This window comes from Fusarium solani (genome assembly GCF_023522795.1).
Source record: "Fusarium solani strain SB1 chromosome Unknown bctg00000013, whole genome shotgun sequence".
Taxonomy (NCBI): Eukaryota; Fungi; Ascomycota; class Sordariomycetes; order Hypocreales; family Nectriaceae; genus Fusarium; species Fusarium solani.
The window spans coordinates 1,256,427-1,284,401 of record NW_027072145.1 but is presented as its reverse complement, the minus strand read 5'-3'; the positions used below and the strand labels follow the sequence as shown (position 1 = coordinate 1,284,401).

Sequence of the window (27,975 nt, the reverse complement as noted above, 5' to 3'; positions counted from 1 at the left end):
GCGGGGCGAGGTACGGGCACGGAGGTTTATCATGCCGCGCTACCGTCAGATCGATCAGATCAATGTGGAACAAGATCTGCTGTAACCTGACATTTCCCACTCCAGTCTAAGCCAAAACTGTTATTACGCTATACGTGGACTTCCTTAAAGCATAATGCCTCCGCCGGAGAAGTTTCAACCCTCTTGAGTGCCATTTTCCTTTTGTGCTCCGTTCGTCTCAGGAAAGCCAACAACTTCCCTGGACTGGGCCAGATCCTGAGCCATCCCTGCCAGGTGAATCGCATCAGAGGTCACGATAATCATGCACATGCTCTCTGCAGCCTGCTTAAGCGCCTCAGGGGATCCGTGGGGAGGATTGACGAAAGCGAAGCCCGAGTACGGCTTGTCGTGCTTGTCGATAGTTGCAAAGAACTTCTCACGCGCGTCTAGCCACTCTTGCTCGTTGCCACCCATATCCATGTTTCCTGCGAGGTTCATACTGATACTAGAATCGAGGGAGCCGAGCCATACGATGTCGATATCGGGGACCTCAGTGAGGATGGCATCAAGGTTGTTGATTCCTGGGAGGAGACGGTTAGATGCCAAAGCGACAGATGCTTCATTAAGTTTGACTCACCCTCGAGAGATTCGATCTGGATCATAATCGCAGCTTGGTCATCAAGACACTTGTGGATATTTCGTGTGGAGTCGTAAGGGGGATCGTTGAGCACATGAACCAGCACGAACGTCGGAGCAGAACGAGTTCCATTCTGCTTCGTTCCGTATTTTGCAGACGAGACAACATTCTTAGCCTGCTCAACGGTTTCTACCTTGACGCGAAACAATCAGCTTTGTGTACCATCCGCTGCCGGTCTGTGACAACCTACCTGAGGAATGACGATGCTCGCGCCGGCGTCCAAGGCGTACCTAATAGCAGCATGGTCATGGCCTGGCACACGGACCCACGGGATGGTACGCCCTTGGCTCATGAAGATGGCTTCATGGACCATGTTGGTCATGGTCTCCACATTGCAGGACGTATGTTCCCAGTCGATAAACACGGCATCGAAGTTCATGGGCGCGATGAGCCGAGTCTTTCCAATGAGCCGACTCGGTGGGAGGGCGCTCAGACCAGCATAGTAGCCGAGAATAGGCGGGATCTTCTTCTTGTGGGCATCGCGGATAGCTTCTCGTGCTCGATGAGGCTGAAAGAATAACGGAGGGGCATAAGCTGCCATGCCTTGGGGAGCGTTCGATGCCATTGCGAATCTGTAAGTCTGATACTGTTGTAGCTGTTAAATGAAACGATGGACTGATGGAAGTTAGAAAAGGTGTCTTTATAGATTAGGGTGAAAATTCTACATGGTGGTACTTCCTTACGATGGTTGGTTACAGGAGTGGTCCACATACTCTTAACTCTAGTCTTTAACAAATAGTCTTCGTCGGTATGGACGTATTTACCGCTGCTGTGAGCACGAACTAAAGGCTTCTACTAAAAATACATTATGTGCTTGCTTATTAACTAACTTCTGCATTGTATGTAACTAATAATATCACATTCCCAAAATATCCATATCCCAGGTATTGTCCATTATTATAGTACAGTAATAAAGTAAAAGTAGGAGAGATATGCCAGGATTTACCAACTGTACCGAACAAAAGTTAGGGGCCCCCATACCTTGGTACAGGGGCAATAGGGCATGTCTGCATCACAGCTGCGTCTCACAAGATAAGCCGTGGGGAATCTAGTGACCACCGACTCCGAATGGCATAAGCTAGCCGGTATTAATAACCTGCTCATGGTCCGGTTTTAGCAATTACAAACTTTCTTCGTGCGGGCTATGCAGCCTTAAATTACGGGGTAAATGACCCCTCACTTACCAGAGTACTCCCGGGGTGATGAGGGTACCACGGCTTGAACGAATTCAAACCTGCGCAGAACGCGTATTCGTCAATCTCAGTGAAACCACACATGATCATGATATGTCGAGCCGCGACAACCTCCTGAAGTACCTGTATCGACTTTGTCAGTACCTCTGCTGATCTGTTGAACGTCTGTTCCCTCATTCAGATGCGCCGAACCACGGCCGTTGAAGCAGTGCGAGGATTACCTGCTGGCTCATTTCGTTGTTCGAGGCCTTACTCTCAGCACGAGCATGCGAAAATGTCCCCAGTTTATTAGCTACAACGATGATCAGAGGAGATATGTTCCTTCAGGCAACCAACCTAAGGTGCGTACCTCCGATTACCGCTCCCTATACACTTTTTGCTAACCATTTAACGGAGAGGTGAGATCCCTAGGGGCTTGGTTAACTCCGGGCTGTTATCTCACACGAATCCTATTCGACCTACCGACGATGTACTAGTTTTGTAGGGAGAGGGAAACACAGCCTCAAGCTGAAGCTGGTAGACCGTATGGTAGGGATAGAGGAGTCTAATGCGGGCTGGGAGAACACGAACAGCGATTTCAAACTATAGGGGACGTATACTGGTCATTCCGTTTATACAACTAAACGATTGAATTTGGATCACGGTTAGTCCTAGTCTACTGGCAGTGTTAGAATATCGTTGACGAGGGTCCATATCCTGCACCGGTTCCGGAGTCCCCAAGGCGCAGACGCTAGGGACGTCTCGTCCGCTTTCATGATGGCGTCGCTGCGCACCAGCGCCTTGGCCAGACACTTCCAGTCCCAACAGCCTGACTCGATGGGACGAGCAAGTTTGTCACCATCTTGTTCCTCTAGCGCCCGTGGGCGCTTATCAAGCCCTCCGAGGTCCCAGAGGAATGGAATCGCGCTGCCACGCAGGAGCTGTGTCCGCCAGAACTGTTGGTTTGCCCGTAAGAGAGATGCCAAGGCCTTGGAGCACTGCCGCAGGCTCAAAATAGACGGCGTCGGAAGAAAGGAGACGATGAGGCTCATTATCTCGAATGGCAAACCTTCCAAGAAAGGGCATGACGTGGCTTGGAGAGACGGGGCTGCAGTGACGGCGGCAGACTCGGGACGCTCATCGGCGTTTCCCACGGCACGCCCTGCCTCCGGTGTGATCTCAGTAAGCAGCCCCAAGACGAAGATAAGGAGACCCGGGATATTTACCGGATCGTTGCAGTACCACTGATAAGTAGTGGACCTGGTCAGCGCTGACACTCTATGGCTGTGCGTTATATCAATCAAGAGTGGGCGAACCTCGTTTGCTCTGGTCTGCATCCAACCTCCGAATGCCCAGAATTCCCTAGCGCCATAGTAGTCATGGTCGAACTCCATGCCATAGTTCATGTAGTCGCCTGTGCCATAGAAGCCCGTGGCCTCGGCGATCCTCCTCGACTCAGCCCTATTCCGGGCGAACTGGGCGCAGAGGGCCTTGTAGACGCCCACCAAGCTCGGAAACGACCCGTGAGGCTCCGGGGTGAGCTCATCACGCCATGCGAGCGCACGCCGGAGAATGCTCAGGCAGTTCTCATGGAGCGGGAGCAGCACGTCACTACTGTCATCGGCGTAGGCCAGCACGCGGTATGGGTCTTGTCCGAGTCGGAAATAGAAACCATCAGTGATGGCCCACTCGGCGGGCTCAGAGACGAAGAAGCCCTCGATGCTAGACTCGTTCTTGGGCCTATGAGTGCCGCAGAGTCAGCGCCTGAAGCGCATCATGACGTGAACAGGCTAAGATGAGTGGGCGAGGAGTTGTCACCCAGTCGTCGTCAGCCACCTGGGGGCGGGACTGGCGTACATTCGGAAAGGTGGAGTTGCGAACTGCTCCAGGCACGAAGTCGTGCCGATGAGCCGAATTCCGTACAGCCACTGCCGGCATGGTCAACGATGCACCACCACAAGTGAGCAGCGAGCGAGTGAGTTTGGCGAACAGCCCACGAGGAGTAAGAAAATAGTATATGGAGCTCACAGCACTCTCATACACTCAAATTCATAAGTGGTTCAAGGGCCAGTCGCTGACCCCGCGTAAGCGCGCGCGGGCGCACTCGCAAATGCAACGCGCTCATTGAGGCCCGAGAGATTGCTCACCTGTTTTGTATCATCCTCGAGAGGGTCGTCGGATGCCCAGCGGTCCTCGAGGGTTTCGTCAAGAGGCGGGATGTCGAACGGGCACCCGCAGACAACACAATACACAAAAGGAAAGCCCATGGCAGAAGACACGGCAAGGGCAGAGGTTGGGTAGAGTTGCAATATACACGGAGAGCGCGGCAGCTCCCAATTTAAGGATTACCCCAATAATTTGGGGTGGCAAATAATACTAGCTTGAAGACGTGGCTCCGCGTCTGTGGCGTCAGCCCCCATCTGGGGTAAAGAGTCTGCGAGTGGCTCAACTGCTGCTGACCCTGCTGGGGGGGCCTGCTATATCTGGACCTCTCACTGGGCTGACTGCATAGTAGTTGTTGAAACGGTGAGGAAGGCGGCCACCCTGACCTCTGGCCTATGCATGCGAGCAAGCTGTAATCCAGATCATGGCCTGCTTGTGGTGTATCATTCTGACAATTAAAGAGGCATGATCCACTGGCCTTCAGCGTCAGCAGGCGTCATCCCGCCTAACCCGGCGAACCTCCATTCGCTTCAACGAGCAAACTCGCATTCTAATTGCTGATCCGCGCTCGTCGCAGAGACTAGGATCACCAATGCATTTATTTATAAAACAAGCGGGCGCTCTACAAATTATACTGCAATTTGTCCCTACGTCTTACAGGCGGAGCTATTTATTTGTTAGGGCTTAGAGCTGCTTACAATTTAGCAATGGGGAGTTTACCATCACGTAAGGGTCGCGCAGCTCCTTTTCACCTAATATGATAGGATAGAACAGCACTCTTAAACTTTCACAACCAACTTTATTATCCCATCTACCATTGTAAGAATAACCGGGTAATAGGAAAGCCGAGCCAATAGCCAAGGGCCTCGACTGTACATGCCTCAGGGATCTGAAAAGTTGATTCCTGTACGGGACCCAGTTGAATCGGCGTCTCAATTCCTATCCCATGAGTGCTCCGAAGCCTCCAAGCCGGTCACGACAAGGGATTCAGGCCAATTGGAGCTCTCGTTAGTCGCGATACCTTCACCCATTACTACATTCCGCCCCAAGAGAAAGTAGACAAATAATATGGCCTTATCAGTCACGCTCCCTGAGGCCCCCTATAGCAAGCGCTAACTATTAACGGCATAACACTGGGGAAAGGAACGACTTGGAGGCTTAGAAGCACTCATGGGATGGGCTTCATAGCTCTAGTAGCTTGCTGGTTCAATGGGTGATTAATTTACGGTTTCACCATTGCTGACATCATGGTACTTCGCTACCAGTAATCATGTACGTGAGAGTTGATTCCAAGGGCCACTCACTCCATCATGCGCCCCAAGACATGGGCATGGCATTCGTAGAAGCACGCTCGTGAAACGAGAGGCCATGTATATAAGACCCAAGGCTGCAGGCTCAGCTGCCATCATTGTCCTTCCGAAGCTCGCAGACCCTGTCCTATATTCCAATCCTTTGTCTATATCTCTCTTATTTCCTTATCGCGTTTCGTTTCTGGCGTAACAGCCACTCCTACTTTCATCTCGCACCTTTTCTTCCTTCATTGTCGTTCGGCTATACCTATTAACTATGCTGCTCTCCGTGGGGATAGCGACAGCAGCACCGCTCCTATCTGGAGTCCAGGCCGCCGTCCCGCTAGCATTCCCGCGATTATCGCGCTCCTTTAACACAACTACAGCAGCTCAGCCGACTCCTACCAGTGCTGGCCTACCTATCAACGGTAATGGAGGCGTTACTATCTCTGGCATCGTAACCATCACGAGCGCCAGCATTCCCACAAGCTTCCAGACCGCGGGAAGTGTTGCATTTGCCGGAGTGCTCCCTATCGCTACCAATGCTGCCAGTTCCTTCTCGGCTGTTGCTGCTGCAGCATCATCCATTGCCGCCGAACCCTCTCCGTCGGTTGACGAGATTAGCTCCTTCAGGCAGCTTGCCCTGGCTGAGTTCAAGCTTCTTGACTCCCTGGAGACCGAATTGAGGGAGATCGACCGGGGCAGTCTTGACGACGATGACTCCCATAAGGTCTCGGACTCCATCATCGGTCTGGCAGCCCTGCTCGCTTGGTACACAGACCGACTCTCCGACCTTGCACCGGCCCTTACGGACACTGCCTTGGCGGGAGGCATCTTTGGTGACCTGGCCACGGCCTTCGCTGCCGCGGCCGCCGGTGATCTTCTGGCAGACGCCCTGAGCGATCTCATGGACGATGGGGTCGACCCCTCGAACACTGATAAGGCGCTGGGCGTGTCCTCCACCGAGACAGTTACCTCAACGGCGACATCGGCCACTGCTAGCTGCAGCGCGCTCCCTTACAGGCTCAGCCTGCCGGATGAGATTGATGATTTCGGCGGAGCTGACTTTAAGCGATCCATTGCCGGTAGAGTCATACTGGAAAAGAGGGGCCTTCTTGTAGCGAGAGGTAAACGGTTCCCCTTCTTCGGATCCTGCAGCCCGGCGAACAAACCCGCGTTCCCAGGCAACCCTGGCCCCACGGCCCTCGAGCAAGCGGAAAAGAATCCTAGAGGAGGCAACGGTGCTAACGCAAACTTCAACCGGGACGTGGCAAAGTGGTTCGACCGGCTCATAGACTGCGAGACTTTGGCGCCGGGCTTTGGCCAAATCGACACGGCGGCTGCCAAGGCCAAGGGGCTCAGCAATTTCAACGTCGATCACGTCTGGGAGCTCAAGTTTTTTACCGACTTCTTCGAGAGCTTCCTGCCGGGAAGATCCAACAGCCATCCCAGTCTCAACTGTGACGATTTTAACGCCGTCTTCCCCTCGTGTATCTTGACCACAGTGGTGAACCAGGTACCAGGTCCCAACAATGCAGAGTTTGTCGCCATGCAGAAAGATCTCAATAACATGAAGGGGGCTATGTTCAAGCCTGGTGAGCTGGCGAACAAGAAGTTCACGGACCATTTCTCGGCTTCGACCGATACCAAGATCCAGGCTCTCCAGGCCATCGGAATCTCGGTCGACATCTTCAACCAGGCGCAAGTCGTGGCCCTATTCGACAGGACCAACCAGCGAATGTACAGCACCTTCCAGGGTATCGATAGCCGGGTGCAAGTTAACTCTATCACCCTTTCGTCCTCCAACTTCAAGTTTGCCGACGCTTACCAACAGTTCATATCCGACCGGCTCGCCCAAGCATCTCGGGAAGCGTGGACCTTCGTACAGACCTGGATGAGCAGTGTCGAGAGCGACCTTTCCGACTTGGACCCCGATGATGAGGAAGCGCAGAAGCTGCGGAAGAGCTACAACGGATTCAAGCAGAGCCCCTATGCCTCCCAGAATCACTATTCCTTCCTTGTCAACACGGATCTCGCTGGCGCTGGTGGCACACCGGTGCAGTTCCCCAAGAGAGAGCTCTGGGCGAGAGACGGCTCATGCCCCATTGGCCAACCGTCTGGCACACTGACGTCCGGCCAGAGCACTTCTGTGCAGTCTACGGCAACGACCGTCTCCACGGGCACGCCGTCCGGCAAGAGCACTTCCGAGGAGGCCTCGCTATCCACGGTCACGAGCAGCGAGAACTCGACGACCCAGAAACAGATCCACGCCCATACGGTGACGTCCAACGGCATGGTGTGCGTGCTGATTGACGGGTCGACCGACCCACACTGCCAACTCCTGTCAACGCCGACGCCGAACCCTGCTGGAACCAACATCGTAAGTTATCTCCATTCTCGCGAAAACCTACCAAACATTGTCTGACTATGCCAATCTAGCATATCAATTCTGGCTGCGTCACCGTCAACGGCTCGCCGAGGTGCGCCTCAGATGCCGGCCACATCGCTAAAGTCTACCAGAGTACTTACAGTAAGCCGCGCTCTAAACCTAGAACTCGCTCCCTGGATTGTGGATTATCTGACACGACTGCTCTATAGACGTTGCCTCCGACCCTAACCAACCCTACAGCACCGCGCTAATCCTGTCTGGTTTCAACTCCAGCGACGACAACCACCTCCACGCCATGGCGACTTGCCAGCTCCAGGCTCGCTGGCCCGCGAACTACGGCGACATCTACTACGGAGCAGACGGCTGTCTCTATGACTCTAGGAGCAATAAGATCTTTGACCAATGTATGTATACAGCGAGTTAGAGGAGAGGAAATCATTTGACTAAAAGGAATGCGTAACAGGCTGTAGCACTCCAGACATCAACAACGACGGCCCCACCACGAACCCATACGTCGCCCCGGCGCCGCCGAACGTGTCACAGTCATCCGGCAACCACGACGGCTCGGCTATATGCCGCTCGATCTCCAAGGATACATGCCTACTCGCGGCGTCCCGGTATATTGATGACACCATATACCACCAGTACACGTCTGCGGTTTGGCCAGATGATAGTGGCGCAGACCTCGCCAACGACATCTTTCCCATCGCGGGACCGGTGATCGAGCAGCTATTCGGCATCAACTTCGGGTGCACAGTAATCTGGACGTGCGATAACGACGGCGCGTTTGCCCAGGGCATGACGGGCAAGCAGATCAAGGACTCGATGCTCAACATCTACAACCTTAACGGGGCCAAGGGTTGTGGCAGCACATACCTCGACAACTCGTGCCACATCACGGTCAACGGGTGCAACAACTGCCGCGACGAGGGCCGCTTGGGCACCCTGTGGAACCCGTTCTCGGTGGCTAACGGGTCGTATGCGGATGCCGGCGACGGATTCCCGCCCAAGCGCTAAGGGGAGCGGTTAAGTGACAATGGATCATGTCTGGAGGAGACTTGGACTATCATTTAGATGCTTGCTTTTGCTTTCTTTTGCTCTGGAGAGGTATCGTATCATTCGTACTGCACCAAAGGTTGTGTCAGACAATTGGCTCCACAGGGATCATTGATGGCCCCAGTCAATTGATGAGAATTATCTAAAGAACAAAAGAAATTGAACAGCCATGTGTTCAGGCAGAGCTATTTAAGCTCATATCGTTAGGATTGGAATCCTTGATGCGACAAGTTAGATGTGAAACCGGATACACGACCCCAAAGTACGGGCCGCGTTTCATATCCAGTCGCACGAACCTAGTGGTGATATGCGACAGGTTGCTTATCATTCGACGAAATACATAAGAAATTGGCCTGTGCACGGTGTCACGCGTGTCCTCATCAAATTGCACGTTTTCTTGTCTGTGCATGTGACCCAAACTTTCGGAGCGAGAAATTTTCAATTCAATTACACAGTCCTCGTCTATGCGCGTTTGCCAGTCCTCCCATGGGCTAGCCTCAATGTTTCTGAAAGTTCGCTTGGCGGTAAATGATCAGAGGGTGGTGATGTTTCTCGCGTGACCGAAGCTTTGAAGGAATAGATACCATCAACGGTTTGGCCCAGGCGGTCTTATCCTTTATCCTGCCAAAGACGCGGGCAAGTTCCATCTTATTGGTTTGTTTAATTCTCAGGTTGTACGGCATGCGCCCAATCTCCTGAGCTGTCCTAACCCTCCAAGCCGTACTCGGCCCCACTGTTGGATCGTTAACAGATTAGCGCCTGCTATAGAGGGGGTCATAGGCGCGTGACTGTTAGTGCGTTATTATGACTCTACCTTCGTCTCGGGCAGAATATCGCAGACGATGAAGGTATCGTCGCTACCGAGTGCTCTGATTGGTCTGAACCCCCGGTCGTGACCTGCTTGGAGGGCTCGGACAGCTCAGGAGATGGTGGGGGCGGAACTTGATCTCCTGCTAGCCAGATAATAATCTCTGAACAATAAGCTAGGTACTAGTAGCCAAGGCAGTATCGCTGATGCTCTGACTACAGCGACATGACAGAGATAAGTCTAGGCGATACAATTAGGCACTTAGGTTTGGTCTACTAGTAGCCTGAAGTAGGCTATGCTAAGATATTGGTGTCTTGGATACCTTCCCACGGGCTGTTAGTAGCTTTGATTGGTATTATTCTAATTGACGCTTACCCCAGGCTACTAGCAGCCTGATGGTAACCTCACTAGTGGTTTGAAACATGCTCAATGACAAAGTTAGGGCGTGGTCTACATCCGTACATGACTTCGATATAATACTTTGACTAATGATGCTCAGCCCTTGCTGTAACACTAGTAGTAATCAAGAGGACGGGTTGGTGGGGCAATAAGGGGGAAAAGAGTTTATTAATAGACCAAAGGAGTTGATTATCTAGATACCTTATTCATAGCAGACTGAACCGGCATGAGGTTTAAAACGGTGAGATTACAATGGGCTGTAATCTGAGCGGCCCTTCGGGACGACTATCGGTCTGGGGACTGAAAAGGGTCCTGGAGCCTGGGGTTTGGGTGACCTTTTTACCCCGCCCTTGACAGCAGGGATCTATAGGATCTCAACCGCATCGTTGGTTTAGAAGTGAGGGGTGTTGAGGGCAAGACCCATGAGGCAGCCACCAATAAGACCAGCAACGGGGATAGTCAGGATCCAGGAGAAGGCTAAGAGGAAGACTCGCTTCCAGTTGACGGCCTTATAGGTCCCGTTGCAGAGGCCGACACCAATAGTAGCACCAGTAATACACATAGAGGTAGAGACAGGTAGCTTATACTGAGAGAAGACGAGGACAGTGATAGCAGCACCCATCTCCATGGAAGAGCCACGGCTGGGGGAGTGGTAGGTAATCTTATTGCCCATGACTATTGCATTACGTTGGCATCCGATCTCAGTATCGATTTCGGGAATGTAGAACTTACCCTTCATAATATTATATCCGTAGGTAATGAAACCGATGCAGATAGTAGCGGCGATAACGCCAATCTGCCAGGTAGGGACGACCGCTTTCTCCCCGGTAGGCTCGCCAGTGGACCAGGCAGCGTACATACCAGCCCAGACACCGACAGCATTACCAACATCGTTGGCACCATGGGCGAAAGAAGCAGTGCAGGCAGTAATGATCTGGACGAAGGAGTAGAGGTACTCGACCTCGTTGGCGTACTTAGGGGCATAGGAGTAGACGCGCTCCATACGCTTACCCTCGGGAGTACCCTCAATACCGACCTGAGCAGTATGGATATCATAGTGAGCGCCGTAAAGACAAGCGACGACGATCATAGCAGGAATTCGCTTGATAGCGGCGATTAGGTTCTGAGTCTCGTGGATGGAGCCGGCACCGATGGGGTTGGCGTGGAGGTATCGCATAGCCCAGCCGAGAGGACCTTTCTTCTTGCGGAGCTTGGCGTGGTGGCGCTCCTCCGCCTGCTTCAGAAGAAGCTTATAGCCCTGCTGGCTATACTCGGCGAGGTTGAGTTCCTTCTTCTCGTTGCTGCTCTTGTCAGAAGCGACAGGAGCGGGAGAGATCTCATTGTTTCCAGTGACCTTGGACTTTGGGTCGAACTCGGCCTCGACCTCGCGATCGAACTCCTCATCCTCGGCATCGTGCTGAATGACGGCATAATTAGGAACACGGGCACGCTCAGCCTCAGGAGGAGCAGGGCGCTTGAATAGTAAGGGACCTTGCCAGGTATCCCACCATCGGAGAGTATTATCGCGCTTAATAACAACAGCGTGGACGAAGGGAACAAAGAAGAGGGCAGAGAGGAAGAAGAGGCCCCAACCAACACCCAGGGTGACGGAGGCAATGTACCAGGCGGGCTTGTCGTTAAGCTTGAGCTTGGGAGAGCCCTTGTAAACAATAGAAAGCGTGCAGATAGTGCCGGCAATCAGGAAGAAGAAGGGAGAGGTCCAGACAGCCCAGGGAACAGGGTTCTTGCGGATGTGGACGACGAACTTGACGAGTATGAAGATAATAGCAGCGAAGCAACCAGCGATAGTGGGAGCCATACCAAGGCCAGCGAAGATAGCACCGAGACCCTGGCCTCCGTTCCAGCCCCATTCGACCTTGCTAGCACCAGCAGTAGCGACACCAACACCAGCGAGGGAAGAAATGAGCGAGTAGGTCGAAGAGACGTGGGCGTTATTGCGAGTACACCACATAACCCAAATGGAGGCACCAGCGGAGGCACAGGCGAAGGCGAGAAGCTGGACACCAGCGTTGCCCTCGAAGACTTCGACGGGGATGATACCGTTCTTTATGGTCGAGGCGGTTCGGGCACCGACGGCTAAGGCACCGAGGAGTTCGAAGATGACACAGAGAACCATGGCGCCTCTGTAGGTAACAGAGCGCGAGGAAACGCTGGTAGCCCAAGCGTTGGCGACATCGTCTTCGGGGGAAGAGAAAGGTCAGTATCAGTTACTGCATGCGTCATCGACTCCAAGGGGAAGATGATAACATACTGGCACCGTTGTTATAAGCCTCGAGCAGGGCGAAGCAGGTGCCCAGGGCAAAGACGTAGGTGTAAGCTTCAAGCACCATTTTGACTGACTGATTGGCCTCTTTTGTCTGAGTATGAAAGAAGTAAACCCAAGCAGTCCAGGCCAGAGAGGCTGCTGATGGAGAAGAATGGGATGCTCGAGTGGATAGAAGCCTTGGATTTGAAGGTCTGAGATAGAGTCTTATAAAACTTTCTGCGTCGACCTGCGCGTCCTCGCAAGAAACCCTGGAGCTTCGGGGTCTGCGACCAACAACCTCGACCCTCGACTCAACTAGGTCCAGAACCTGAAGCATCTGCTTCGGTGAGACAATCTGGTTACCGATTACTTACTTGGTGTAAACACCAGCAGACGCCACGATGCAGTTAAAAGCGTACTGCTTTGCCACACTGAGTAGAGCTCCGTCACTCTGCCCGTGGTATCATGTGATGGCCTCGGGTGGTCCCCGGTGGTACATTTAAGCATAACACCGACCTATGAGATTGCCCATCTACCTACCCCACGCGGGGAGGTCTTGGAACAAGAAGACCAGCCCTAGAGAAGTGGGAGACAGGGGTCAGTGGAACAGTGCATGGATGGCTTCGCCACATTCGTCTACTGCGCCACATTCGTCTGCTTCGCCACAGTCGTCTGCTTCAACACCACCGCCGCTAGAGCTTTCTAGGGACCTCGGTGAGCATTCCCCCATACAAATGTCACGCCTGGTCTCCTCGTGGTTGCCTCGACACCATCTATCTCGCCAAGTCATGTGGGGCCGTCTTGGAAAAAAGCTTGTTGATCGCCGAGAGTTTGAGTGATCCGAGGAGCCGCAATCCTGACTCGTTGAAGCCTCGGCGTTGATACTGGCTGATGGCCATCAATGGGACGGATGCAACTGCATCGTGTCCTAGAGCCAACCTTGACAATTCTAAGTTATCTTTGTTTTTAAACAAAAATGTGAGGTAAAAATGGGATATTGCGGCATTCTCATAGGAAGTTTGTTGAGCACTAGCTTTCCACTCCGTTTTACGATCGATGGAGCACTCGAACCCTACGTCGAAAGATCAAATCTCGCTACTCTTACCGGACACTTCCGAGTTCCGCGCGCCAAGCACGTGAATCCTCTGGATTGAAGTTCTCGTCTTTTTGTTATGTTCTGTTCCCTTGAACGTTCTGCTATATCGGCAAGTCCTTTGTTAAAATTGGAATTGATGCTAGAATTGGTTATTTCCGTGAACTCGGACATCCTTCGCTCCTTTTGGATCGAGCTCTTCCTGCAAAATTTGGTTGTTGCGCCTCAAGGGAGCCGCCACCCTTGCTCGCCTGAAACCCTGACTCAATTACATCATGCCGAATCAAACTTTCTGATGTCAGAATGATCTATCTTGTCTCTCGTGATTGCCGCCACCGCAGTCTCGCAATGTGCACCTGTTGGTAATCCATCAACTGCGTCGTCGGCAAACATAACCGTGCCAAAGATGCTAAGTCTGCTAAACCCCTGGGGCGCCGGCTCCTTGGATGCAGCTGACAGCGCCACACTCCGATGCGCCCCAGGCGCCACCTGACGCTAGGACCTCACGTTTCCTTACACAATTCCATGTTGGGTTCTCGTCTAAGCTTCACTAATCATTAATGAGTGACGTGCGTGGTGCAGAAGAATATGCCTAAAGTTGACACCCGTGGGATAGCTTGATGCTGTGGTGGTTGGTCAGCTGCGGAGTATCCACCGTGTGTGATGATCCTGCGGAAACAGCAGCATTAGTCTAGCAGAAGATAAGCATCGAATCAAGATTGTCATGTAACTCAGCTATTCGAGTTTTGTCAAGGTGGCCGTTCACGTATCAATGGTCTAGTGGGGGTTAAGATCATCAATAGATCATGCTTTGGCGTAGGTATTGCTATCGTCAAGGTAATACAACGGGTCCAGGGTTGGGGTTCTCCTCAGCAGCTGTTGGTTGTTTATGAACCAGGCTGTCCTGCTCCCCCTCATTCATCCGAGCAAATGCTAACCGATACTTTTCCCTGGGTTAGCACTTATTTCCCACACCAGCTAAGGCACCCGACTCACCTGGAAGAAGAAGTTGAGAATTAGGCCCACCATCAGCGAGATGCTGATGATGATGGGCCCAACCATGTTGTCAAAGTCCTTACCACTCCGCTCCAGAATCATAGTTCTCCGGACCCTCAACATCGCATAGCCCCAGACGCCGGTAAAGATGGCAATCAGGACGTAGATGATGCCCATGGTCTCGGCAATGACATCCTTGCCCGCTGCCGTGTACAAGCCTACTCCCAGGCCGCCCTGGAGGATGCAGATGCGCTGCCACTTGAGAAACGTGCGCTCGTTGGCGAGCCACACCTTGGGTTCCACCTTGAGCTCACTCGCGTTCTTTATCCACTCGGTGGGCTTCACAACGCCCTCAGGCAGCACTTGTGACGCCCGCTTGGCCTTCAAGTACTTTGACAGCGAGGTGCCCGAGATCGCCGAAGACAGGGTTCCGTAAGCCCTCTGCTGCTCCAGCTGCCCGTAGTTGCCCTCGGCCGCTTCTTCCTCATTCGACAGTCTCGACGCTCGGTTGTTGAAGGATTGCGCTGGGGAATCGGTCGGCATGCGTCCCGTCAAGTACGACTTAGCCACGGGTGAGCTCAGCGCGGGCTTGTATGAGCCCGATTTGGCCCCGATCAAACTCCCCACCGCCATCACGTCCTCGGCCCGCTGGGCGCGACGCTGCTCCGCCTCCTCGAACGCCTTCAGGGGATCCTTGCGGATGTCAATCTCTAGGTCGGTGAGCCAGAATGGCAGGTTGCTGACGCAGTCCTCAAACAGGGACGCGACTCCGTGGACGAACTTGGAGAATCGCGGCGCGGGGTGGACCAAGTGGGATGCCATTAGGTCTTTGACCCACGATGGCGGCTTCTGATGGCCGTCCTCATTGAGTTTGATCTCCAGGAGGGCGTACGGGAATCGATTGACCTCGCTCTGGTTCACTTCCTTGAATGGATATGATATTTCTCTGTCGTCAATATCCAGGCGATGCCACTCGTCGGGGTCGCGGGTCGGACGAGCCTGGTCAAAAGTATCCTCGCGGATGAAGGTGAGGTTGGTATCGATGGAGATGCGGATGCGGTCGTCGGCGGGTTTCTGGAAGGCGCTCCGGAAGTAGCTGGCCCTCAGGACGGGGCTGAGTCCCTTTTGCTGCACGAAATCCTGGATCGCTGTCACGGTCGTCTTTAAGGCCTCTGTCTGTTCCACGGTGAAGCTCTGTCTCTTCATCTTCTGGATCGCCTTGTCCATATCGTAATCGCCATGTAGGAAGGACTTGACATACTTGTCCTTGATGGAGAACTTGAGTTCCTGGCTGCCGCCCTTGGCGTCCACCGTCTTCTGCTCGACAAAGATCTCGGGGCGAGAGCTGAGCTGGCCGTGCCAACGCAAGCACAGGGACGAGGCCTTAGGCCGACGACTGACCTTTTCTGAGTAGAGCTCTAACTCGCGGTTGTCTAAGTAGAGCGAGGTGATTGGGGGCGAGTTATTGCTAGCTAGCTCCTTGGAGGCTTTCTCGCTGTAGACGAGGGCCGGCAGGTATCGAAGGATGTCCACCTTGACCTCAAGGAGATTGTCGGGATGGACCCAAACTGCGGAGGCATGTTAGTTGATTCGTTTCTAGTGGTTCCCCGTGCTCTTGTGGAGTGGGAGTGCGGGAGACCTACACTTGTGAGTGGTATAGCGCTCGCCATGGTACGCCCCACTCGGGGTCTCGAGGTCGAAGGGAGGAAACTGCTCGCCGCTGCCCTCGAGCTGCTGGCGAATTGCAAAATACATGATGGACAGTTTGTTAAGAAGGGGTGAGTAGCCCTCTTCCGAGTTAAAGGTCCGCTGGGCGAGGCTCAGCTGCATCATGGGGCGCAGCTTGTATCGGTCGCCGCGCTTGCGATCATGCTCCTTGACAATCTTGAGGAAGCCGGTGTAGTTGATGTTGCTGTACTTTTTCAGCTCGCGAATCCCGTTAATGATCTCGTCTAGTTCCGTCTCGAGGGCGCGGAGGTGGGAGGCGGAGATCTTGTCCTTCTGAGGAGTGGCATTATCGTCAGAGGGCTCGACGGGTACGAGCTCCTTGAGCTTATCACAGGCAGAATCGACGCGCTGCTTAAGACAAATGACTTGCTGTTCCTGGAACTGGGTGACCTTTTCGAGCTGGATGTTGAAGATCTCGTCGCAGAAGCGGCTCTCGTCGTCCTCGGTCCATGGGTTGGCCTCGTCCTCGGAGCGGTCCCCGCGAAGCAGGCTATTGAGCTTAGCGTAATCGATGTACTTGTCCGTCCACGGCGCATAGACGCACTCGGAGCGAGCCCTGCCGGGCATACATGTCATCGGGCGAGTCTCGTCCTACGCCTAGTGCCGTGGAGTCGGCCTTGGAGACGAGACAATGATAGATGGATGAGGGTGAGCGGGAGGAGGAAGACGAAAGGAGCAGAATGTCTGGACAGAGCAGAGGCACACGACGATGCATCCGGAACGAGAGAAAAGGAAATTGACTCAAAGGAGAGACAACAGAAACAGAAAACAGACAACCATAAGTTTGTATAAGCGTCCGACCGGTTCCACGCTCTCCGCGGGAGATGAGTTTGGATTGGAAAGGCCGCTAGCCCAACAAGGCCTGTCTAATCCTAATGACATGAACTTAAATAGCTGTGCCCGAACACATGACTGTTCGATTTCTTTTGTTCTTTAGATAATTCTCATCAATTTACTGATGCCATCTCTGATCCCTGTGAAGCCAATTGTCTGACAGCCCCCTATATCCCGCGATTGAGAGCCCGAGAGTCGAGGCTCAAATGGCCACACCCATCCGCGATCGACTTCCCACATGCGACGTTTCAGGAATCGCGCTCGTGGGCTGAGGCCGAGGATTCAGACTTTTGGGACAGCACAGAGTGTAACTTACCCCGCACTTTTGCTCCCCAACCATCCGAGGACATCGATCTCAACAGATATTTGGTCCATTTGTTGGAATGGGTCCCGAATGAGCGGTGCCGGGAGGAATCCAAGGGTGAGATTAAATACCTAAGGGCATTCCAGGCTTCCCTGCTAATTATACCAAAATTCCTATGCATCTAGAATTGCCTGACGCCTCGCGACCTCGTCGGTCGGCAGGTCCAGAGTACTGACAAACATGTCAATCGTGTCGAGGGCAAGGATCACAACCATCGTGAATAGCTTCACGGTCAGCGTGAACGCTACACCACAACTAGCATCGGGCAACAGCCTGCTGCCTATGAGATCGGCAGACTGAACACAAGTATAAGAGACCAAGTCTCGTCACTCCTTTAGATAGAAAATCAAGCGCTCATTTGATCCTCGATTCCTCATGGCCCATCAGTACCTGCGACAAATCGTAATGATGCCAGCCCTCTTCCCGGAAGGCCGCTTTGGCGGTCGGGTTTTATACAGCCCTTTAAAAAGGTCTTTAATCGTGCTAGCTGAACTGAGGCGAGCCTTGATGCCCCAAAATCCGTGCTTTCGACACGCTGACCTAATTCCCGAAACGCGAGGTCAACGCGCGAATCTGTGGCTGTCAGGTCGGGATCTTCTCAAGACTGTTTATAAATAGGCTTTCGCCCTCTGCGAGTCTTGCGGTCGAAGGACTCATTGCAGCAATCCGCAATGGGATGTATTGCTAATTGTCGCGTGGTATGTCATGTTGACGATGTTAAAAGAGGGGTCGCCAACTTGTGTTACGGGTTCACCAGCTGCCATGGTAAATACTAACTATTATACCTTCGACGGATCTACAGACGCTGGGCTTTTTCGTGGCACGGCTGCATAAAGCGATATGGGGACCTGAGGGAATCCTGGATCCGTACGTCGGCTCCCTTCCTTTGGCATCTTCTTGGTAGGAAAGACTAGTCTGGGCTCAGTGTCAAACCCCCAACGATAGCATAAGGAAAATTTGTAAAGTCATTATCCTAGCACAATAAAGGAAACGTGTTTTTCTAAATTTAAAAAATTGTGATGGAATATCGTTGGCGAGGAACATCAATAACATGCCTTTAGGAGGCACGAGGCGGCGAAGGTACTTCAAACTATCAACCTATCGAAGAGTGGTGGGGAATCTCGCCGGTACAGGGTAATACCGAGGGCAGTAGACACGGAGATTAGACTGGCAACGATGCCGATAGTAACGCCTACGTTAACCTCGACACTAGGCTTATGCTTTCCGGTGATGATCAGGATGCCGGCGATAGCGAGGAGGATAAAGGATGCAATGAAGCAGCCAATGGTGCCACAGAAGAGAACGATTTCAAGGTAACGGTTGACCTGATGGTGGAGGTTTAAGACGGCGGCATAACCAGATGACAGACAACCTTCTGGGCTGACGCAGCGTTCTCCGTCGAAGTCGTCACTGACAGCGGCGGAGTAGTTGCCAATGGGTAAGCCATTTGTAGGGAGGAGAGGTCGTCGCTCGGCGGCTTTATTGAGTTTGAGCCACTCCCTTACCTTCTCGATGGGAAGTCTTAGGGCACCCTGCATATAGTCTAGTCCCAGAAACCTAGTGCCTTCGTCGGAGAAAGGCAGCTGAATTGATCCTGGTGAGCCGGGCTTGCTCACAGCGGCGGCAGAAGCGTGGAGTGTGAAGGAAATCTTGTTGCATTTAGTATGGAGAGCAGTGAAGTCGCGCCTGGTGAAGCTCTTGGGATCTGTGAGAACATTTTCATTAAAACGGGAGCCGAGCGTTGTTGAACCAGTCCATTTCTTCAACCAAGTTAGGCACGAGAAGGACTGGAAAGGTTTCAGCCAATATTACGCACCTTGTATTTTTTGATTATTTTACGGAAACCAATACCCTGAGCGTTGGCGAACCACGACAGAGACTGAATATCTCCACCACGGCGTACTAGCTGACGCTCGTACTTGACAAGCCTCCTTTGACACTTGAACGATGTATATGCGCTCAATTGGTCCCGAGAATTGCTGATCCAGCGGTGAATGCTCTTGGAGATGTGATCTAGCGACTGATGTCAGCACATTTGATTTCGTGTCATGTACAAGCCGTGGCTGAACGTACCTAACTGGCGCGAGATCTCGGCAGCCTTGCTGGCGACGAAGAGATCGAGACGGTCGTGCTGGCGACAGAGCTCCATGTACAAGCTATCCTCGAACTTGTGCAATGTCGTGTCCTGGTGGCCCGGGATGGCCATGGCTGTGGCCTGGTCGCGAGTCGTGTAGACCTTTATCTCATGCTTGAGCGAGGAGTAGTCGAGGTTGTCTGCGGGGCATTAATTTGTTGGTCAGCCTGACATGTAGGTAGCCGAGCCGAGTTTGGACACGTAACACACGGAGACTCCATTCCGGCACGGACTCATGCTCTAGCCGCTGGCCGTATTTCATATTTTGTACTAGAGGCAGTAGCCAAATAAGGGGTGGAGGTGGGGATTTAGTTCAAGCTCCTCGACTTCCGTTCACGGGAGGATGCGATATTGGAGCTGCAGGAATAGAAAGCCGGTGGGCAATGACGGCCGTCGAGCGAAGAGGAAGAGGCAGTATCCGAGTCCCAGGTATGACTGACGAAACCGGGCGGACCTTAGGTGCGCATAAAGCTGGAGTCTTGTGCGCCATGCTGGAGACAAGGAATTGGAGCTGTCTCAGGAAAATTATAGCTGGGCGTATTAGGTTCTAGAGCAAAGGGCACCAAACGGGGAAGAAGGGCCGTGTCCTAGGCATTATCCTGAGATACAGTTGTGGAGCTATTAGGTTCGCGAGTGCCACGAACTTAAAATGTCTCGGACACGCGATCCCATGGCTTTAGGTGCCCCAAACGATGACTAAGCACGAGCCTCACAATTGACCAGTACAGCTGGTACAACGACACTAACTTCTAGAGACCGACGGGAGGCAACCCTTTCAAATGCAATGCAATCAATAATAGACACTCCGAGTGACGATGCCTCTATTAAAAAGAACCCTAGGTAATGACAGAAATAGTTGGGAATGTTTTTATTTATAAAAGTTTTAGATGAAAGAATCTCTGCAGAGCCATGCGCTGAAGGCGTTGAAGACCGATCTATTTATGGTCGGGCCGCAGCAGTGTCTTGCTCATCTTGCTATCTCCTGAGTGCACGTAGACCTCCAACGCAGTCATGCCGAGGGTGTCGGGCCAATCAGAGGGCTCGATAAGGGAAGTACCTTATTCTAGCCTATCTTCCGGTTGAAAATAAAGTAGTCATACTAAGACCTTAACAGTGAGGCACCCTGAGACCTCTTGAAACCAATTTGGCTACTCATGGTATTGTGAGTTATGTACTAGTACGGATACAGGGCTGACGTTTTTTTTTTTTTTTGTTCGCGGGACCCGAACCTAATGGCTCCCATTGTCAGCAGGGTGGTTGGCATGAAGGGTGCCACTGGGATTCCAAGGGTGAGATAAATGCCTCAAGGCGTTCCCCGGCAGCCCTGCTAATTACCCAGGGATCCATTCGATCTACCGAACCTCGCCTGCGCCAGTGGGTTTCTGAGTTTTGAGTGGCTTCCAAACGGCGGCGTGGCGGGATTTGCACGTCCCTAGATCCCACCATGCAACCCCAAGCTAGCGTAATGGGTACATCATCGTAATGTGGCTTATCGTCACCATTCTTTAATTGTACTGTACCTGTGTTGATACATACTACGTAGTCATGACCTCCAAGCCGTACCTTGTCCCACATGATCCCGGTGATCCCGAGAGTCCGAGATGGGGTACCAAAAGTCAAACTTTAAATCAATTCTGCCCAAAGCACCATACAAATTTTTTTGAAGTCGACAATGAGTACTCAATCAATTCCACAAGACGGGTAAGGTGCAGAGACCCTGAAAGACTGTGGCCTGTCGTTTTGCGGATCAACAGGACGGATCGCGATGCCTTCTTTCTAGTTACATTATATATTAGGGCTCGGGGTACAATAGAGCCGAGCCAGGAACATATCCTCCCCCAACATCAAACGAGGCGCCCATGATGTAGTTCCATAGCGGATCAACTGAAATTTAAGTTATGCCCTCTCGACGGCATGGTTTGTCGAAGAATGCTCCACCATCCTAAAATTCCTAATGGGAGCAAGCTCGGGACAGACAGTAGTGGGTGGCTGGGGCAGTTCCTGCGGGCACCTCCCGTTTTGTTGCTCAGAGCCAACAACCCGCGCTCGACAACAAGGTTTTCCACTGATTGATGGATGAAATGAACGATGCGAGCATTCTCAGACAGAAAAATCTCTGCGAGAGCACGGCTCAGAGCCTTAATTCTTATCAAGTATAAGGCAAAAAAATACAAGCAAGGACAACGGCGAGTATGAAATGAGTGGGTGTGGAAGAGCTAGCAAAACGCTGGGCTTACTACGACGGGAGTGGCGAAAACTAGGCTATCTACCTAGAGAACATGATTTGACTCAGGATGTATCTCGGTGGGATTTGCTGTTCGAAGCGTGTGTACGTGTCTACCAATAAATCACCAGATGATACATTTATGACCAAAGGGAGCTTCCCCCGCATTCTACCAGCCGCGAATAGGATCGCATATGATACTACTTGGGATTCCAGGTTCAAATCTCACCTCCACTCGCGCTAGGTTATCGCCTCGTCAGTGCTGCGTCATTCTACCAAACGTATACGTTTATATATATCGGGACAAGTCGTCCCTCCCAAGTCGCTGGCTTGATTCTCCTGCCAGAGGAGCTCATCGTCTACCCTGCATTCGAGAGGCTAATAGGCTCAAAGGGAAACAAGATAGCAGACATTGACAAGCAGGAACACCACCATGTGAGTAATTGATACAATTCCTGGACGTTAGAGCGAGTTACTTAGCTAGAACAGGTGAAAGAGCTTCTCAAAGTATTCCAGGCCGTCAAGCCTAGTGATTCAAACTACGCCCCGAAGCTCAAGGAAATTTACTCGCTTCTAAGTAAACATATCCGCGGAGAGGAGGACTGCGACTTGCCGGCTCTAGAACAAGTGCTCCAGAATGAGACAGGAGAGTCAGAATCCATGGCCCGGAGCTTCAGCAGGACCAAAGAATTTGTCCCATCTCGCGGCTAGCCTTTCTACTTTCTGTTTTCTCCATCCTCACATTCATTATATCAGAATCCCATCTGGATGTCGAGCAATCGCTCCGCCAACCTGGCGAATCCGAATAAGCCCGAATTACCAGTTTCCCCGACTTCCAATCCGAACCAGCAGCCAAGAGCTTCCGCCATCAACGCGGCCTCCAACGATCGCCCCAAGCCGAGGAAGAGGAAGGGCCATCGCGGTGGCAAGAAAACACGAGCACGCAGAAAAAGTTTCGCAGCCTTAGATGACGACAAACAAGGTGAGATGGAGCAGGCTTCTGGACAAGGATTCTTCAATGTTCCCGACACCAATTTGAGTGACACAAGAAACGACAGCGAAGCATTGCTAGATCAACGGTAAGCTTCGCGGCTGCATGAGCGTGCTGCCCACAAGATCGGCCTAACCACATTGTCAGAGACCACCAGCCACTGCGTCCGAGACGAGCCTCGACAGTTCCAGCCCCCGGCCCAGTCTCACCCTTCACAGGCCCAAGTGGCAATCGCCCACAATCGATTCCAGCCGTTTCCACCGAGGACGAGCGTGTGGAACCTAGGCAATGGGATAAATCAGCTCTTTTGCTCGGCGAGACGAGACTACGGGGGTCACAGACTGGCCTCTCGCGTTATGATGCAAGTGACACGAGGTCAAGTCGACCTAGCAGCCGTCGGCCCTCCCATAAGTCTTCCACGACACGCTTGGGAATTTCACCCGGCGCCAGGGATCGCTATAATGTCAAGCACCCTCCTTCCATGCCCGGTTCTCCCGCTCTTGGCATCGCCGATCGCATTGAACTAAGTCTTGGAGATGCCATGATATTAAATGAGTTGCTAAGAGTTCGCGACGACTCCCCACATCGCTTTCTCCGCGAAATCGGCGGCCTGTCCGACGTGAGAAGTGATTTCAGGGACAACCGACTAGAGTTTGGCTGGAGGATGGCAACCGAGGCTGAGCAGGATGTTTGCTTTCCTGCCCCTGGCATGTCCGAGATCGGCGAAAATGAGGTCCAACCGCGAACTCAGGAGCCTCGTCAGTATCGAACGCGCAGGCGTCGCGGTCAGTGGCCCAACTTGTCTATCCTGGAAGAATGGAGCCATGTGGAAAAGGAGGATCGAACTGAAGAGCGTCGCGTCGAGAGGATCACCGAGCCACAGCTCATCGACGGACGTTTCCGTCCCGTACGTTAAGGGTGGTTTCAGACCGACGAGGAGTCGCCATATCGTTTCACCTATTTCAACGAGGAGTTTCAGAGCACGATCCATAGCCAGACTATTTCCGACCTTGTTCAGCCAGGTGGTGACTTTCGGGAACTGTTCATTCCAGACCCCAGAATTCTCTCAGGTGAAGAGACTGATGAAGAGGACCTGGACCCCATCTCCCAAACCACCAAGGTCCGCAACCAGAATATAGGCACGGAGGGAGAGTCAAAGATTCATATGCCGTCAATGCCAAGCGCTCGCAACACTATCGATACCAGACACGAAGGAACAACCTCACCCTCAAAGGATCCCCTAGCATATATGGCTTTAAGGAGTGAGTCAGGGTACACTACTACTTCTAGTTGCAAATCCGCAGATGGTAGTATGTTGCACGTCTCCCAAGGCCCCGCCGAGGGATGCAAGGAGAAGATTATCTGGTACGGCGAGCGACCAGTCTGGTGGCTTGACGTTCTCTGTCCTACAGAACCTGAAATAAAGGTCCTCTCCAACGCCTTTGGCATCCATCCACTCACCGCAGAGGACATTATGCTGCAGGAGGCCCGTGAGAAGGTGGAACTCTTCTCGCATTACTATTTCGTCAACTTCCGGTCCTTTTGTCAGGACCATAACAGCGAAAACTTCTGGAAACCTGTCGATATATATGTCGTCGTATTCAGAGAAGGTGTCCTCAGTTTCCACTTCTCCAAGACACCACACCCTGCCAACGTTCGTCGTCGAATTCGTCAACAGTGGGATTACTCGATGTTGTCGTCTGACTGGATCTCGTATGCCATCATTGATGAAATAACCGATGTCATCCAGCCCCTAATACAGAACATTGAGGATGAAGTGGATGAGATTGACGACGCCATTCTGATGCTGCACTCGTCTGCGGACAAGCGACTAAAGGACAGTTCGAAACCCGACGACGCAGTTACCACCTCCGATCCCAATGGAAATATGCTTAAACGAGTGGGTGATTGCAGGAAAAAGGTGATGAGCCTATATCGATTGCTAAGAAATAAATCGAACGTCATCAAGGGGGTTGCAAAGCGTTGCAACGAGCGATGGGAGTTCTCGCCGCGGTCCGAGATTGGTCTGTACCTCGGCGACATTCAGGATCACATTGTCACCATGACTGCCAACCTCGGCCATTACGAAAAGCAAGTACTGTGCACGCGTGCTCCTGCAGTTTGAGAACAAGGTTATGCTAACAAGCCCAGGATTCTCGCACGGTCGCACGGCAACTATCTCGCACAGATCAACATCCGCATGAATGAGCGCCAGGAACAGACGGCAGACGTCCTAAGCAAGCTTACAGTTCTTGGGACTATCGTCCTCCCAATGAACGTTATCACCGGTCTATGGGGCATGAACGTCTGGGTGCCGGGCCAGGAGTACGCAGGTGATCTTACCTGGTTCGCCTGGATCACTGCTGGCCTACTACTTTTTGGAGTGGAATGCTATTTGATTGCTAAGAGGGTTTACAATATTGTGTAGGCGGCATATTGCACGTGGGCCGAGAGACTCATGCTGCGGTCGTGGTTGTGGTGGCTATGCTGAAGATCGGCAAACTCCCGCAGAGTCCACATATAGCCGTTCTGTTCTGGGGCCTCCGCAATGACCTTCCACTTGCAACCACACTAGGTAAGACACCAATCACCACCCCTTGTTCGACTGCCACGCCTCCACTGCCAAGCCGAGAGCTAGAAGGGGACTCCCGTCGTTGCTTTCCATTTGGCATGAATGCCTGTGTTTAGTTCGTGGAATGTGCGTACCAGGGGCACAAAATCTTTGTCCATTTCTGCTATAGCACTCATGCTCTGTGCAACCTGCTCTAGCAACGCCATATCGGTCGCTGCGGCCGAGCCAAGCTCTCGGGGGTCGCCACAAAAAAGATGTCTTGCCAAGGAGCCATATGCGACGTAACAGCGGAATGCGCCGAACACAGTAGACGCGGTTGCCGGATGCGGATACTTTCCCAGGCTTAGTAGAGCGAGGTCCATGATGCGGCGTGCGGTGTTGATCGATAGAGTGGTCATGGGAACGTCCTCATCCGTATTGAATGTGCCAGATAGGTCAGACTGAAGCACTGCCATTTTGCGCCTCATGAACATGATGGAGCAGTATCCTGTGAGCGTCAGGTCGTATAGCATCCACCAGTACGCGACGTTATCCTCGTGTGCTTTCATTGAATCTCTCTATTTGCGGTACGGCCGGTTAGTCATATCGGATTCCTCGCCCATAACAAGCATATCCTTCCTGAGCGAGAGCGTTGGGAAGAGGCCAAGAACAGGAGAGCGTGCCAAACGTACCACGGACCATTCTTCAAATAAGTCTTCTATATCTGCACAGAGTCCCTCGACGCGGTTGATTACGCTGTTGTTGTCTTCCGCGCCATGACTGATTATGTCGAAGAAACGAAGAAGAAGAAAAGTCAGCCGTGACTTTACGAGGAACGCCATCGTGGGGACCGCGTGCTCGGTGAGTTCAGGGTCTGTGTTTAGCCGGGGAAGGTTGACGCGCCACTCGGTCAAGTTGGCGGTCAGGATGGCAGGCTTGTCGTAAAGCAGGCGGAAGAAGAGATCCACTAGGACCAATGCCCAGAGGCCCCTCCTGTGGTGATCGGCCTCATCCGAAAGAAGCTCTGGATCCATCAACGTACTGGAAATGCCCCGGTCAATATTGTGCATGTTAAGGTTTTGCACGTACTGATAGACAAGCTTGTACATGTGCCAGCTGAACTCGAAGTCACCCTGTTGGGATGCGGCTTGCATCTGAAAATAAATGATCAGTCACGGCTGTTTCTAATTGGGAGAATAATTTCACAAATCCTTGGGACATACGAGGAGGATGGCAGCTATCAGATCCGTCTTGGTCCCCGTGGCTCGTCGCTGCCAGGCTGGTATCGCACGGTGACAGGATAGGTATGTTCTTTGACTAAAGTTCTCATCTTGGGAGTCATCTCAGTGGAAGTCCGCAAGGATCCCTGGTAGAGTATGCTGTAATAGAGAACAAGTGCGGCTGGGTCAAGACTGATCTCTGGTATATCGATAATGTCTGGAATCAGGTACATAAGCTTTGTATTGATAAAGCCAGGAAAGCTGTCAATCTGGTAATGCTTGTAAAAAAAGTCTGCATAGGCTGTCAATAGAGGGCGAACAGGCTTCAAAACCAAGGCGAGAATTGAACCAAGCTGGTGCGCTGAGGTAAAGCCCTTACTTTTAAGACAGGCTTTGGCAAGCTCTGGCCGAATATGGATGTCAAAGTTTGCAGTCTGCTTGTTGACATTTTGTCGCCTGAGATCCAGAACTTTGTCAAGGGCTTGTTTGAGAAGCGCGCTTGCGTTCATAGATGGAGATAGATCACTGGCTGAACAAGCGGCATTTGGCGCTTCTGCAACGGTGTCGGTCTCAGTTCTCGATGCTGTCAACGATATCGTGGACTGTGCGGAAGGAGATTGCGCAGACGGTACCGGACCAGCACTAGACTGGCACCGGAAGACATCGCCGACGAGGGCGATGGACTCCCTCTCGCTCCCGGCCTGCATTGATGCAGCTAGGAGCCGCGAACATTGTGTCTCGACCTGTTGGACCCTCTCAAAAAGGGTCGATAGAGCAAGACCACTTGCTCTGCCAAGGCACGTTAGGCGTTAAATCAGGAATGATCTCTTAACGACAGCGTAAACCATCTGGGGGCGGGCCTGCGAGTTGAAAAAGATACAAGGAATACAACACGTACGCCTGTTGTGGATGTACAGTAGTGACTCTCGCCCTTTTTTTATTCCTCCGGCCAGGATAGATGCAGGTTTGACGCCGAGAGATGCATCTGTCGCAGGTTGGTGTAGCACGGTTACACCGAGTCTGGTGTTCGTGTAAGCAGACTATCAAATCCAAGTCAAACCATATGAGCGGAAGAGCGATGACAGTCGCCGTTGTCCAAGGTGGAAGCAGGCAGGCCAGCAGTGCTATCTCATTACCTTTCGAACCTTGCAGCCAAGACACTGTTCGGTATCTACGTCAGAATTCCAAGTGTTTACAGGGTGTTAGATCAAGGTGGGATGGGAGCTTGAGGCCGGGAGGCTAGGTTTCCTCAGACTTACGGCCAACTTGTTCAGGCCCCGGCTCGGTTGCCCTGTAGGATCCATTCGCAAGAAAAGGAGATATTTGCAGACTCGGCGTTCAACGAAGGTTCAGGGGGTGCCAAAGGCCTGACGGATCGGGGATTTCAGGACGTTGCGCGTGGGGCGGAAAACACGTATCAGGGATAGGACTGAAATACCATCCAGGGGCTCTCAGTTCTTTTGAGCTACTGCGAAGGCGGCGTTTGAAATAGGGGCTCGCTCCCTGTAATCGTTCGGCTTGAAACTAAGTGGCCTGTAGCACTAGAAGAACTTTAGTTCAATGCCGCATTCACTATCATTTGGAATCCCATCACGGCACTATCACTAATCTTTTTTTTCTTG

General features: G+C 52.4%; 8 protein-coding genes across 8 annotated transcripts; 3 read left to right on the top strand and 5 right to left on the bottom strand.

The window, feature by feature from the left end:
* Nucleotides 1-174: 174 nt before the first annotated feature.
* Nucleotides 175-4,115, bottom strand: MRS44_017283 (uncharacterized protein; the record flags this gene model as incomplete). The annotated part of the gene is made up of 7 exons (XM_065617741.1): nt 175-560; nt 617-809; nt 867-1,256; nt 1,861-1,992; nt 2,332-2,451; nt 2,529-3,588; nt 3,928-4,115. 7 exons carry the CDS (start codon nt 4,113-4,115, stop codon nt 175-177), a joined length of 2,469 nt encoding a protein of 822 aa, XP_065473813.1.
* A 1,462-nt stretch (nt 4,116-5,577) lies between these two features.
* On the top strand, nt 5,578-8,706 carry MRS44_017282 (uncharacterized protein; the record flags this gene model as incomplete). Its single annotated transcript, XM_065617740.1, has 4 exons — nt 5,578-7,680; nt 7,740-7,830; nt 7,899-8,093; nt 8,153-8,706. 4 exons carry the CDS (start codon nt 5,578-5,580, stop codon nt 8,704-8,706), a joined length of 2,943 nt encoding a protein of 980 aa, XP_065473812.1.
* A 1,637-nt stretch (nt 8,707-10,343) lies between these two features.
* Nucleotides 10,344-12,303, bottom strand: MRS44_017281 (uncharacterized protein; the record flags this gene model as incomplete). The annotated part of the gene is made up of 2 exons (XM_065617739.1): nt 10,344-12,151; nt 12,225-12,303. The coding sequence occupies 2 exons, from the start codon at nt 12,301-12,303 to the stop codon at nt 10,344-10,346; spliced, it is 1,887 nt and encodes a 628-aa protein (XP_065473811.1).
* Nucleotides 12,304-14,289: 1,986 nt separating this feature from the next.
* On the bottom strand, nt 14,290-16,611 carry MRS44_017280 (uncharacterized protein; the record flags this gene model as incomplete). The annotated part of the gene is made up of 2 exons (XM_065617738.1): nt 14,290-15,875; nt 15,951-16,611. 2 exons carry the CDS (start codon nt 16,609-16,611, stop codon nt 14,290-14,292), a joined length of 2,247 nt encoding a protein of 748 aa, XP_065473810.1.
* Nucleotides 16,612-18,318: 1,707 nt separating this feature from the next.
* MRS44_017279 (uncharacterized protein) lies at nt 18,319-19,629 on the bottom strand (the record flags this gene model as incomplete). Its single annotated transcript, XM_065617737.1, has 4 exons — nt 18,319-18,993; nt 19,050-19,246; nt 19,307-19,507; nt 19,578-19,629. 4 exons carry the CDS (start codon nt 19,627-19,629, stop codon nt 18,319-18,321), a joined length of 1,125 nt encoding a protein of 374 aa, XP_065473809.1.
* A 1,410-nt stretch (nt 19,630-21,039) lies between these two features.
* MRS44_017278 (uncharacterized protein) lies at nt 21,040-22,302 on the top strand (the record flags this gene model as incomplete). Its single annotated transcript, XM_065617736.1, has 4 exons — nt 21,040-21,068; nt 21,522-21,696; nt 21,808-22,026; nt 22,081-22,302. 4 exons carry the CDS (start codon nt 21,040-21,042, stop codon nt 22,300-22,302), a joined length of 645 nt encoding a protein of 214 aa, XP_065473808.1.
* Nucleotides 22,303-22,359: 57 nt separating this feature from the next.
* MRS44_017277 (uncharacterized protein) lies at nt 22,360-25,010 on the top strand (the record flags this gene model as incomplete). The annotated part of the gene is made up of 6 exons (XM_065617735.1): nt 22,360-22,670; nt 22,730-23,489; nt 23,601-23,844; nt 23,914-24,482; nt 24,552-24,682; nt 24,734-25,010. The coding sequence occupies 6 exons, from the start codon at nt 22,360-22,362 to the stop codon at nt 25,008-25,010; spliced, it is 2,292 nt and encodes a 763-aa protein (XP_065473807.1).
* Nucleotides 25,011-25,216: 206 nt separating this feature from the next.
* Nucleotides 25,217-27,060, bottom strand: MRS44_017276 (uncharacterized protein; the record flags this gene model as incomplete). Its single annotated transcript, XM_065617734.1, has 3 exons — nt 25,217-25,711; nt 25,826-26,287; nt 26,425-27,060. The coding sequence occupies 3 exons, from the start codon at nt 27,058-27,060 to the stop codon at nt 25,217-25,219; spliced, it is 1,593 nt and encodes a 530-aa protein (XP_065473806.1).
* Between the last annotated feature and the right edge of the window lie 915 nt (nt 27,061-27,975).